This window comes from Cydia strobilella, chromosome 5 (assembly GCF_947568885.1).
Source record: "Cydia strobilella chromosome 5, ilCydStro3.1, whole genome shotgun sequence".
Classification (NCBI taxonomy): Eukaryota; Metazoa; Arthropoda; class Insecta; order Lepidoptera; family Tortricidae; genus Cydia; species Cydia strobilella.
Window position 1 is genome coordinate 10,036,646 of NC_086045.1, and position 14,060 is coordinate 10,050,705.

The following is a 14,060-nucleotide window of genomic DNA, read 5'->3' on the forward strand; positions in this document are numbered from 1 at the left end:
GTTTCTTGGCATGTTGGCTAAGGAACTAAAAATGTCATCTACTTATGTGCTGACAGAAAATTTGTTTGAAATAAGTAAGTACCTAGGTCATTAATCATTATGGCCATAGATGGCGCTTCTATGTTGGATAACTGCTCTCTACCCACCATGCCAACCATAACATATAGTTTTAACAGCCGGCACACAGAGCGACTATTCTGAGGCGGCCGAATTGAATGCTAAGTATCTACCTAACATAGATTTGCTAATAACATACGCCAGACTCATAATCGTAAGCTGACCTACTGGTTGCATGGCTTACAATGGGAGTGCAGACATAAACCACATACCGTGCCGGTAAAAATATAGAATGCCTTCGAAGGTTGTTAGTCCCTTGGTGGGGAGAGGCACGCGAACTCAGAAACAAAACCAGTCGAGTCTTTCCCACCGACTGCAACATACAGCTCGTGGCCGGCGCTGAATAAACTCAAAACTTATCCGTTGTAAATTGGACAGTGACGTAAACACTTAGATAGTAAGTGATGATAAAGTGAAAGGTTATCAGTGATAAAAAGTTGTGACACACGTTGTGTTGTTGGATTTCGCGCCAAACTCTAGAGAAGACGCCACGACTTAAGGTGACAAACAAGTTTTGTTGTTAAGACCCAGTTATATAGGATAGTTATTTATATTTCTATTGAAAACGCTACTAGTTCCCATAGCAACTTGACAATTTCCTTCATTTCTCGGTATTGTAACTTGAGACTTACAACTTCGTCGCGGTCTCAATTGTAATCTTTATAACTTTTAAACATAATTAGTCTTCATCAATTGCACTTGAACTTTCACTTATTTGTTTTACGTGACGATTATCATCACATCATCAGTTACTTAGAGAAGGGACCTGCGATCAGATGGACCTTGTTTTTGCTGGGAGATCACCTTGAGTGAATCGTAACTCAAGCAATGGGTGGGATAAGTATCAATATCAAGTCTCGTACATTGAGTTATTACCTAAGTGGTCTCGTAACGCGAAACGGATATAGTATATAGTATAGCTATGCAGATGCTGCATGCTTGTATTTAAGTATGTGCAGCGTGCAGTTAAGCCGCGTCGTGCACGTTGCACGTGTATGTCATATTTTATTGCACCTGTAGAAGTGAAAATTGCAAACTACGTCAAGTAGAAATACCACTTAGTTACAAGGGCAGTTGGGTTACTTTTATTTACTGGTTTTATTAGACTGTATATGTACTTAGGCCTTTTAACAAGTTCCTATTATTTTAATAAACGATGTTATCCTTGGATTAATTCAATGAAATAAAAATTAAAAATACTTTACATTAATTGAACCAAGTGCGAGTGAGACTCACGCCTCAAGGGTTCCGTAAGGCCAGGATTACACTTGTAAATTTTACTTACCGTAGAAAGTTACAACTTTGCCTTTTCAACATAGCTTTGCCCACCGCATCACATTTCAGTAGAAGCGAAATATCATAAAACTAGTAACAGATACACCTCCCTTTCAATCTGTGGTTTATAGCTAATCATATTGCTGGCAACACTGGCCTATTAGTTGACGTGTGGCTAACTTCAGTCACGCGTGAGCCGGCTTCAAATGAGGACGTGTTTTTTGGCGGGCAAAAAAAGTTAAAAAACTTCGGTGGGATATCGGTCCAGGAGAGTCCTACAGGGATGTAGTTTTAACTGTAGATAATATGCAGCTTAGAAACGATGTAGACGAAGTTTCAACACGTTATATGCATTACTTCTGTAATTATGATCGTGGGCAATCTCATGATCGTATTTGCGTATCACTTTTCACAACATTGCCCAGCACATTTTTACCGTTAGGGTTGTCACTAGTAGGTAAGTTATTATTGACTTGCGAGGAGGCATTTACCATGCAACGTTGTTTAAAGTTATTTTGCTAATTTTAAGAGGAAATATAAGCAACAACCGCTTTATTTATATTACTTTATACTTCCTTTGCAGTTTAAAAAAGTTTCTTGTTGTGTTATCTGTAGTTACCTACTTTTAATGCTTAGTAAAAATGGCAGTGCTTTTGAATAATTAATATTTTTGTTAATTTATATATTTTTGTATACTTCCTTTGCAGTTAAAAAAAATTAATGTTGATTTTGGATTGTTTCTTTATAATTTGGGTAAAAGTGAAAATTGACAGCCCTAGCATATTTAGGATTTTGTATGAAGAATCGCATTTTTTTTTTAATGACTGCCCACATAAGTTTGGAGGTGAATTACTGAACTTAGTGACTTAATACCTATACGACAAAACTATGCCATGTTTATTCTGGATTATAGACTTTGCTTCATGACCATAAAGTTGATAATGGTGGAGTTAAGAGACTGTAAGCAAAAGTGGGCAATCTTGAAATTTTTACATTTTTTTGGCCCGCCTGTTTAAGACCCATTTTCAGAGTATGTCAATATGTTATTGCCACAGATAAGTAATGCAATATGGACCAAGAAACTTGAAAAAAAAAGTAAAAGACTGCAAAAAGCGGGCAAAGTTGTACAGTTTTACGGTACGTAAGCACAGCTATACTACAGAATGAGATATGAATATCGTTATCTCATTCTAGCAAATAGCTTTGTCCCTACTTACGTAAGTAAAACTTACAACTCTTACAAGTGTAATCCTGGCCTAACATCACACAATTTTGTGCAATGAATTCATTGGGGATGGACGAACTGTTTATTTTAAAACAATAAATAAATATATCCATACTAATATTATAAATGCGAAAGTGTGTCTGTCTGTTACTTCTTCACGCTTAAACCGCTGAACCGATTTTGTTGAGATAGAGAGATAGAGATCTTTATTTGCATACATACCAGTAAGTTACATAGGTACTTAATGGACCCTGGAAGGGTATGGCATAACATGTTATTCATTTATATATACTACTTATTAGTATTACTAATTTTCTAAATTACAATTCCAACCAGTAACAATAGTTATTTGTTATACAAGGGTGCAAAGTTGTATTTTACCCGCGAGTGTGGAATTGATACACGAGCAAGCGAAAGGATTCTATAATTGAACTAAATCTAAAATAGAATCCTGAGCGTAGCGAGTGTTTCAACACACGAGAAGTAAAATACATTTGCACCCGTGTGTAACACAAAACTTTTCCCCTCACTATAGCGAGGAAAGTGCAACATTTACAGGCGTTAAATCATCTTCATCACTGGAATCACTAATTTTTTTACAATAATACGATATTATAACAGAAAACTGGAAGTTGTGCATTTTTACGTGTCGGAGCCGGTGAGAAAATTTTTGTTGACAATGTTGACATTTCTGACGATGCGTTTTGAAATTGCATCGACTCAACTTGTGCGTTCAGAATTACATTCAACATCATTTAAAAAAACAAATGTTTCTTATGGAATTTAAGGTTTATGACTTAAAATCGTTAAATAAAGCCAAATTTGGTATTTTTTATTAAATTCTCAAACCATTTATTTAATGATAATTAATATCGAACGAACCATTATTATGAGCGTTTTACGTTTTGTTATCTGTCAAAAGCTACTTAAACACGCTCCATCGAAGGTCAAATTACTTTCCCCACTAGTGGATAAAATGCGTTTTTCCCCGCTTGTTTTAAAGGATAAAAGACGGCTTTCCGAGCTAGTGAGGGGAAAAGAATATTTTCAGTTAATAACAACATAGATAGCCTCTTTTAATAACTATACCTATACACCTTATTACCTATACACTAGAATAGAACTATACCAGTTAAAGAGTCGTCTAGGTTTGACAGGCGCAGCTCCGCGCACTTAGTCGGCCTAGAGACCTTGACGCCATCCCCCAATTTCTCCGCCAGCTCCTGCGCCAATTTGTCAGCCTTCTCGCCACTGGTCACTCCCGGTACCTCCAGAACCCGTGCACCAGTGGCTGCTCGTCGGAAATGCAGAGCCGAGATGCCAAGGTCTGCGAGATTGACTTTAGCTTTAGCCTCAGCCAGCACTTTGGCATAAGTCGCCCCGCTTGCCTCCGCTTCCGGTTGCAGCGTTAGCACCACTGCTGCTGACCGTGGTGGGCGGAGATTGCGACCACCTAATTTAGGGCGAGTTTTCGCCTTCGTCTGAGGCTGCACGTGCGACTGCGCAGCGGCCTTCTTTTTGGCCCCCTTTCTGACCACCTTAGTCCATGGCTGGTCCAAGGAAGCGGGTGCAGGAGGTTGTGCCTGGGGCTCTCTAGGGGCCGATGTTCCAGCAGGCTGCGAGCTCTCCTTCTTTGCCTTCTTCTTATTTGTTAGCTTCCCTCCTTTGAGGCCCTCTGGTGCTAGAGGGGGGTTTGTAGGGGGTGCCTTCTTCGCCTTGCCAGGTGCTACTGCTGGAGTCTTGTTTTTATTCTTGCTGGCACTGGCGGGCACTGCCTCGTTTTCTCTCGATTTCTTTTTATCGGCCGCCAGTTGGGGACGTACCCTGGCAGTACCTAGTGGAACTAAGGTTTGGTTGACATATCAGTCAAATTTGACAGATTGACAGTTTTTGTCATTTTCAGTGAAAATTATCCTTTTGGGATAGAATTTAGCACCAAGTAACATTGTTAAGTGTAGATTTATACTATCTGTCAAAATTGACATTTTGTGACATTTTTGACAGTTTTGGATCCCAGATCGAAACGGCTTGTCCAATTTTGATAGGACCTTCAACATTAGTCATGGGATGGAAAATGTTAATGTAGTTTTGACAGATGTGTCAACATCTGTCAAAACTGTCAAAATTGACAGTTTCAGTTTTTGTCATTTTTAGTGAAAATTAACATGTTTTGTTAAAGTTTGGTACTAAGTGACATAGTTTAGTGTTGTTTGACATATCAGTAAAATTTGACAGATTGACAGTTTTTGTCATTTTCAGTGAAAATTATCTTTTTGGGATAGAATTTAGCACCCAGTGACATTGTTAAGTGTAGATTTATACTATCTGTCAAAATTGACAGTTTGTGACATTTTGACAGTTTTGGATCCCAAATCGAAACGGCTTGTCCGATTTTGATAGGACCTTCAACATTAGTAATGGGATGGAAAATGTAGTTTGACACATCTGTCAAAACTGTCAAAATTGGCAGTTTGACAGTTTTTGTCATTTTTAGTGAAAATTAACATGTTTTGTTAAAGTTTGGTACTAAGGGACATAGTTTAGTGTTGTTTGACATATCAGTAAAATTTGACAGATTGACAGTTTTTCTCATTTTCAGTGAAAATTATCTTTTTGGGATAGAATTTAGCACCCAGTGACATTGTTAAGTGTAGATTTATACTATCTGTTAAAATTGACAGTTTGTGACATTTTGACAGCTTTGGATCCCAAATCGAAACGGCTAGTCCGATTTTGATAGGACCTTCAACATTAGTCATAATATTAGTCATAAATAATTAAGATAATTTTCACTGAAAATGACAAAAACTGTGAATCTGTCAAATTTGACTGATATGTCAAACAACACTAAACTATGTCACTTAGTGCCAAACTTTAACAAAACGTTATTTTTCACTAAAAATAACAAAAACTGTCAAACTGTCAATTTTGACAGTTTTAACAGATGTGTCAAACTACATTTTCCATCCCATGACTAATGTTGGAGGTCCTATCAAAATCGGACAAACCGTTTCGATTTGGGATCCAAGAATGTCAACATGTCACAAAATGTCAATTTTGACAGATTGCATAAATCTACACTTAACAATGTCACTTGGTGCTAAATTATATCCCAAAAAGATAATTTTCAGTGAAAATGACAAAAACTGTCAATCTGTCAAATTTGACTGATATGTCAACCAAACCTTAGTTCCACTAGGTACTGCCAGGGTTCATCAGCATCATCTCTGTCATGGGTACTGCTCTCCTAAGTGCTCATCAAGACGAGTCGGATGACGAAAACAGCGTGTGCCTATGTTACACCAAACCTTAGTTCCACTAGGTACTGCCAGGGTTCAGCATCAGCTCTATCATGGGTACCGCTCTCCTAAGTGCTCATCAAGACCAGTCGGATGACCAAAACAGCGCGTGCCTATGCTCACTTAGTACCAAACTTTAACAAAACATGTTAATTATCACTAAAAATGTCAAACTGTCAATTTTGACAGTTTTGACAGATGTGTCAAACTACATTTTCCGTCCCATGACTAATGTTGAAGGTCCTATCAAAATTGGACAAGCCGTTTCGATCTGGGATCCAAAACTGTCAAAAATGTCACAAAATGTCAATTTTGACAGATAGTATAAATCTACACTTAACAATGTTACTTGGTGCTAAATTCTATCCCAAAAAGATAATTTTCACTGAAAATGACAAAAACTGTCAATCTGTCAAATTTGACTGATATGTCAACCAAACCTTAGTTCCACTAGGTACTGCCAGGGTTCATCAGCATCATCTCTGTCATGGGTACTGCTCTCCTAAGTGCTCATCAAGACGAGTCGGATGACGAAAACATCGATCTGGGATCCAAAACTGTCAAAAATGTCACAAAATGTCAATTTTGACAAATAGTATAAATCTACACTTAACAATGTTACTTGGTGCTAAATTCTATCCCAAAAACCCCGCCCCACCCGTGTCACCCGTTGACCACGAACGCTGTAAAGAGTTCGAAACGTCGGGATGTATTATAAATTCAATATACGCGATATAATCCGTTTTTCATAGTTTTATTTCTATCCCAAAAAGATAATTTTCACTGAAAATGACAAAACCTGTCAATCTGTAAAATTTGACTGATATGTCAACCAAACCTTAGTTCCACTAGGTACTGCCAGGGTTCATCAGCATCATCTCTGTCATGGGTACTGCTCTCCTAAGTGCTCATCAAGACGAGTCGGATGACGAAAACAACGTGTGCCTATGTTGCACCAAACCTTAGTTCCACTAGGTACTGCCAGGGTTCAGCATCAGCTCTATCATGGGTACCGCTCTCCTAAGTGCTCATCAAGACCAGTCGGATGACCAAAACAGCGCGTGCCTATGCTGCACCAAACCTAAGTTCCACTAGCTACTGCCAGGGTTCATAAGGAGGATGAGTAATACATACTCAAAACTTTTAAAAGTTCAGTCTTGCAGACCTTTGATCCAATGGACGCCTTTATAAAATTATGATATTTCTTCTTGTTAATTGTTAATTATAAATCACAGTTTTAATTTTCTTTAAAAATTGATTTAATTGTTAATGGTTTGTGAAGCCATTAACCATTAGTTCGTTTTAATTGTCAATAGTATGAAATAAATTTTTATTGAAATACAATTTAAAATTAAATAAATAACCACCTAAACATAGAGTATAAAAATTAAACTAACCTAAAACATTGTAATTAGATTATTTAGATTATTATTTTAAGTTAGTCTAAGATTTTGCATGCCATATTGTGGTAGACCATACATGCATGTAACACTTAATAGCTACACTATGTACCTATAACATCCCAATGACATGTAACCATAACAACTGTGTATGTTCAAGCGAAATTAATGATAAAATAATAATAATAATAATAATATTAATGGCCATTGATGTTAATGGCCATTACTAATTCATTTTCCCCTCACTAGCTCGGAAAGTTGTCGTTTATCCTTCAATACAAGCGGGGAAAAACGCGTTTTATCCACTAGTGGGGAAAGTAATTTGACCTTGGATGGAGCGTGTTTAAGTAGCTTGACAGATAACAAAACGTAGAACGCTCATGATAATGGTTCGTTCGATATTAATTATCATTAAATAAATGGTTTGAGAATCTAATAAAAAATACCAAATTTAGCTTTATTTAATGATTTTAAGTCATAAACCTTAAAATTCCATAAGAAACGTTAGATTTTTTATAATGATGTTAAATATAATTCTGAACGCACAAGTTGAGTCGATGCAATTTCAAAACGCATCGTTGACATTTCATACGTCAGAACAGAAATGTCAACATTGTCAACAAAATTTTTACTGTTCTTCTCACCGACTCACGTAAAAATCAGAATTTCTAGTGTTTTCTGTTATAATATCGTAAAAAAATTAGTGATTCCAGTGATGAAGATGATCTAACGCCTGTGGATGTTGCACTTTCCTCGCTATAGTGAGGGGAAAAGTTTTGTGTTACACACGGGTGCAAATGTATTTTACTTCTCGTGTGTTGAAACACTCGCTACGCTCAGGATTCTATTTTAGAACCACTCGCTTCGCTCGTGGTTCAACTATAGAATCCTTTCGCTTGCTCATGTTTCAATTCCACACTCGCGGGTAAAATACAACTTTGCACCCTTGTATAACAAATAACTATTTCCGTCAATGGTTAATGGCCATTAACCTTTTCAATGGTTAATTTTTAATGGTCAATGGCATTAACGTTCGGCCAACACTGCTCTGTAATCTAATTTTCCCAACCCCAAAGTGGCTCCCATGTCTAAACTTCAATTATTTACATCTCCGTCTTTGGCTCACCGACTTACCTACATGTGTGATGTGTGGACCAAATTTCAATCAATCTGTCCAGGAGTTTCGGAGGAAATTAGCTGTGAGAGACTAACTGACAGACAGACACACAAATTTAGTGATCCTATGAGAGTAACGTTTTTTGAGGTACGGAACCCTAAGACACCAAAAAATTTTATGAATAAAGGGCAAAGCCTTCTAGATTACTGGAGTGAGTGACTTTATAGTATCGTTAAGTATGGCTATGGAGGCAACGAAACAAGTATTACGATTAAGTTAATAACGATGCACGGCGAAATGGTGTAGGTATAATACTTTTTTATTTCTCATGCTCTGAAAGAGGGTCATTGTTGTTCTAAAAGGTGTGCAGAAAATGATACGTTCGAATTACGATTTTTTTAATTTTTTTAAGATAAGTAATTGAAATTTGAGTTTTAATGGATTTGTTATACAATTTTAATTCTGATATTTGACTCTCCATTCCATAAATAACGATACTTTTGTCTAAATTGTTAATTGAAAGTACCCTCAAGAAATACTATAAAAATGTATACTTAGTCATGTTTTTAAAAAAACACATGCATTTTACTTTCCTCGTATTCGAAATGAAAAGTAGAGTGTTTAACTCGGGTGAAAGGCATAATTTCTGCCTCGGACTATTGGCGCTCTAACTGCGTTCGAGCGCCAAAATACCTCGGCAGAAATGAGTGCCTTTCATCCCTTGGTTAACAATCTACTATTAAAAACAATACATTAATATTTTATTTGCATTTACGGTAACGAAACGCTATTTATATCGAAACGAAATATCCAGTGCTTTTTAAATTGGTTACTGATATGGGACGCATTCTATATATTTAATTTCTATCCGCCGCGCTCTTAGCACCGCTTCCTTACCCGCGACTTTGAAGCCGTCAGGCCTCTCTGCCACACTGCCACCGACGGCAAGAGACCGGACGGCTGCACTCTGGTTCCTTATATAATAGCCTTGGCCGACCTTTAGCGTGGGACGTGGGACGCTACCTGTGTCGATGTCGATACGCAGGCCCCGTCCCACGTAGAAGGGTCGGCTCGGAAGCCCGGGACCACCGCGGACCAGGCCCAGACTCTCAAGCGCCGCAAATACGCTTTCCTAATGAACGAGTACACTACGAGTCTGCGGCGCTAGCAATAGAAACACTGGGCCCATGGTCGACTGACACAAAAAAATTCATAAAAGAAGTGTCGGTCCGACTAATAGATGCCTCGGGTGACCACAGAGCAGGCTCTTTCTTTACCCAACGTTTAAGTCTGGCGGTGCAAAGGGGCAACGCCGCCAGCATCCTTATTCCTTGGCACTATTCCAGAGGCAGGAGACTTTGGTGAGGTTTTTTATATTTAATTCGTAGTTTCGTTTAGTTTAGAATAATTTCCTTGTGTGTGTAAAAAAAACTTGTATGTAATATGTAAGCAACTGTACTAAGTAGGTTTATGTACTAAGTAAGTTAGGTATAGGAGCTTTTACATCCGATTTGTACTAACAAATTCTGTAACTTGGACGCCTATCATTGAAATTGGCTGTTGTTATCTATAGAACGTCTGACATAAATTGTTTGTAAATAACAGCTGATAACAATAGCAGTAACTTCAATTTCTGATTATTTGAGAAAAGTACTCGTACTCTCTTACTTGTACTCGTACTTAATCCTAACTTTTCCAATAATCCACACACACACACACACACACACACGTCAGAACCACAGGTTACCACAGGGACGTCGATAAAACATGCGGATACAATTAAACCGTTATAATAAAACCATTTATGACGCTATCAATTAAAAGGTAAGGTACTCGTACTTACTCATTGTCGGTTGTCGATTAAAGCGATTTATATGTAGGTATTTGCATACTTATGGTACGCCCATAACGCCTATTCGAAAACGCTGCATTGTTTCATGGCACGATGGGTTCCATTAACACACTGGGAGATCACCTCGAGTGAGTCGTAACGTAAGTTACGTAAGTCGTGCAATGAGTGGAGTTATTAAGCCCACAACACGATACGACAGACAAATGTGAACCGGGCTTTAGTAACAAATTATCAATAACAAGTCGCGGACGGAACGGATTTACCTCTGCTTGTATTTTTTAAGTATATGCAGCATATATTACCTATATTGCATCTGTAACTGAATCTGAAGTTCGGTGTTGGATGTTTCAGGCTAGCCGACGAGATGGGAATGGGCGGCACGATGGACAGCTGCGGGCGATGTATGAAGTTCTCACTGATATGCATCAACGTTGTTACCTTTGTAAGTAAGTTGGCTCTTTTCTAGTTTACCTGTGTCAGTACAAACTCGGGTGGGTGATTCAGGTGGGTCAGGGTGATTTGTCTATGTCTAGCCATAGGCTAAGAAGGGAATGTGTAGGTCTAACTGATAAATTTTACTATTAAGCAATTTTTAAATATGTCTAACTTTATCGTGATTAAAAAACAGCGGTTCTAAAGAAAACCTAGATATAGGTATGTATGTTTCGCCACTTTCGCTGAAAGGTATAAGAAACCGCAGATTTTTTCGTGAATCCGGGGTCGTCATTTTATAAACGCGAAGCAGTTTGCAAATCTTCTCTTCTTCTTTTAAAATTATGGCTTCAGCCCAGTGGGACTATTTCGCCAGTATCAAGGTATTAAGAGGTTTAAAAACGACAAAAATTGTACGGTTGTACAAGACAGTGTACGGTGATTTGTTAGCTCTTGTAAATCGATAGCTAGACTTTACAAGAAGCACGTGGACTACCGGCCGTTGACTCCAAGATGGTGGTTAAACGCGCTTCAAAATTAATTCTCCATTCACTGCATACTACCACATTAGTTTACTGTATAATAAGCTATCGATATTACACTTTAAACAATATGAATGACAAACAATGAGCAAAAAACAAAGTAATTAATCACGATGCTAACTATCAAGATGGCGCTCGAACCGGAAGTCCCAGTTTGCAAATTGCGGAAGGCGGTTTGCAAAGTGTCAGTGCGTTTAATAGCGTCAACGTCAAACGTTGTGGGTTTCGTTAGGGTGACCATGGCTTAAAAAAAAAACTTAAACTTCACAACTTAGACGGAGCCCCGCGAGGCGGGACTCCTATTTCTGGGCGGTTTGTCCTTCGGGTATCTGAAGCTACCTAACAAACCTAACCTACCTACCTAATGATTTAGTGTGACCACCGTGAAAATATTACACTTTGGGGAAAAAAGCGTAAGTAGGTAAGTAGGTTAGATGTTTTCACGGACGTCACACTAAATCAATAGGTAGGTAGGTTAGGTTCGTTAGGTAGCCCGAAGGGCAAACTGCCCAGAAATAGGAGCCCCGCTAGCGGGGCTTACCTTACTTACCTAATTTTAGAAGAGAAAAAGTATTGTATACAATAGTGCTATAATCAAGCTTTTCAATTTCGTACCTTCATTAGGCCACTCAGCAAGCGTCGTGGCCTAAACACGGTACTCGACTGATAAGCTCTCTATTATATCACGATTGTGTAAAATACTATTGTATACTGGTTCTAAATACCCTGGCAACTACCTGGACACACTGTATACTATAGGCTGGGTAAGTTAATACATAGGTTAATTATATTTAGATACAGTTTTTGGAGATTTGTATATTCTGAATCTGAATTCTACTCGAACACCACAGCGACCAAAACAGAGTCAAACAGTGACCTATTTATTTATATTTCCCAGCGCAGTTAGATTCCTATCTTAGCTTCCGCATTGTTAATGTAGGCGTGGGTGACGCCAGGATAAATTTATAATATAAATCAACGACACCTCTGCTGTACACCGCCCTAAGTAATTCACACGCGATGGAAGCCCTTCGTTGTTATGGTTTTATTTTATTTTTTACTACGTACTCATATTCAGAATTTTCACCTTAAAGTCGAGCTTTGCTTTCAATTGTACCTAAGATACTACTATACGATAATTTGGGGACTTGGAGCTGATGATAAAGACCAGTACCTAACTAACGAAGCTATAGGTTTTAATGGCTTTCTAAACTGTACTGTAAATAAATTAGGGTTCCGTACCAAAAAGGTACAAAAGGAACCCTTATGGTGCGACTCTGTCCGTCTATCTATCTGTCACATTGCTAAATATCTCGAGAACTACTGAAGCTATCGATTTGAAATTTGATATAGTTATGAACAGCGCTAACTTTAACACATTGGAAGTGTAATTTTTTTATTTTATTTTTATTAATTATGAAAAATGCCCAATATAAAGAGGGGGCAAAAAGTCAACGTCTAGTTACTAGGTCGAGTGGGATATCATTTGAAAGAGCTCGAATTGAACATTACAAAACAATTTTTTACTTGTTTTTCATAGTGAAAAAAAAATACTTACGAAGGAAAATGTGAAAAAAATACCTTTCCCCCGCCCTTATCTCCGAAGTTTACCAACGAAAATTTTTGAAATTTTTACATACTAATAAAGTTATCATAAATATTACAGGAAAAATATAATCAAACACCTCTATCTTAAAATCTTTTTTTTTTTAATTATCAAAAAACATTTTCTAAGTTAATTTCCAATTTAAGCCCATTTGCGGGTGTTTGTTATACTTGAAATGTCTATGAGATTACACTAAAATACCTTCTTTCAAATAAAACAAGAATTGTTGAAATCGGTTCACATGATAAAAAATTAAGTATCCTTGATTATATCCCGGTCAATATAAGTCTAGTATCCTTGAAAAACCAACATACATACAGATGGCGCAAATTAGTTAGCCAATTTGCCGATAGATGGCGCTACGCTTAGTATACTTCTGGTAAAGTCTTTCGTGATTCTATTTACATGAGAAAATTAAAAGTTTGTACGGAACCCTCGGTGCGCGAGTTAAACGAACGAACTTGACCGGTTTTTTTTTAGTTTAAGATTAATTAGGAAAGGTTTAGCGATTATAAGTAGTATTTGCATATGTTTAATTGCAGATCGGTGGGCTGCTGGCGCTGGCGCTGGGCGCGTGGGTGTGGGTGACGCGTTCCTTCTCCAGCACGTTAATGAGCAACAACATGTTCATCGCTTCCGTGGGCGTGGTGGTGGCCACAGGAGCGGCGGTCATGCTCCTCGCACTGCTGGGCTGCTGCGGCGCGGCTAAGGAGGTCAAGTGCATGCTGCTCACGGTACGACAACCTGCTCGTGCACTCCGTACCGTGGTGGTAGCCACGAGAGCCGCGATCATGCTAGGTACTTGCACTGCTGGACTGTTGCGGCGCGCGCGGCTAAGGTCAAGTGCATGCTGCTCACGGAACGACAACCTACTCGTGCACTCGGTACCGTGGTGGTGGCCACGAAAGCGGCGGTCATGCTGCTCGCGCCGCTGGGCTGCTGCGGCGCGGCTAAGGAGGTCAAGTGACGCCGGTGGCAAATTCATAGAATGCGGGCATATGATTCTGTGTTTACGGCCTCTCGGGTAAATTGGGGCTCCTCTCGGGTCAGAGGGTCGGTGGCATTTTGCCCGCTTTTCCATCCTGTTACGAGTGTTACGACACTGTCCACGAAAGTTAGCTAACAAACATACGGCCCGTCGTTGTTAAGCGGTCACAATAGCTTGTGCAAATTACCCTTGACTACGTAAATATTT

The 14,060-nt window shown here is 38.6% G+C and overlaps 1 protein-coding gene across 1 annotated transcript in view; it reads left to right on the forward strand.

Annotated features, from left to right (window-relative positions):
- The first annotated feature begins 404 nt into the window (after positions 1-404).
- The window catches only part of LOC134741677 (uncharacterized), a 50,998-nt gene continuing 37,342 nt past the window's right edge, over positions 405-14,060 (forward strand). The window contains exons 1-3 of the mRNA XM_063674548.1: positions 405-617; positions 10,637-10,727; positions 13,408-13,599. Of these exons, the coding sequence (XP_063530618.1) occupies positions 10,650-10,727; positions 13,408-13,599 (270 nt within the window). The 5' untranslated portion in view covers positions 405-617; positions 10,637-10,649. The remainder of the gene's footprint in view (positions 618-10,636; positions 10,728-13,407; positions 13,600-14,060) is intronic.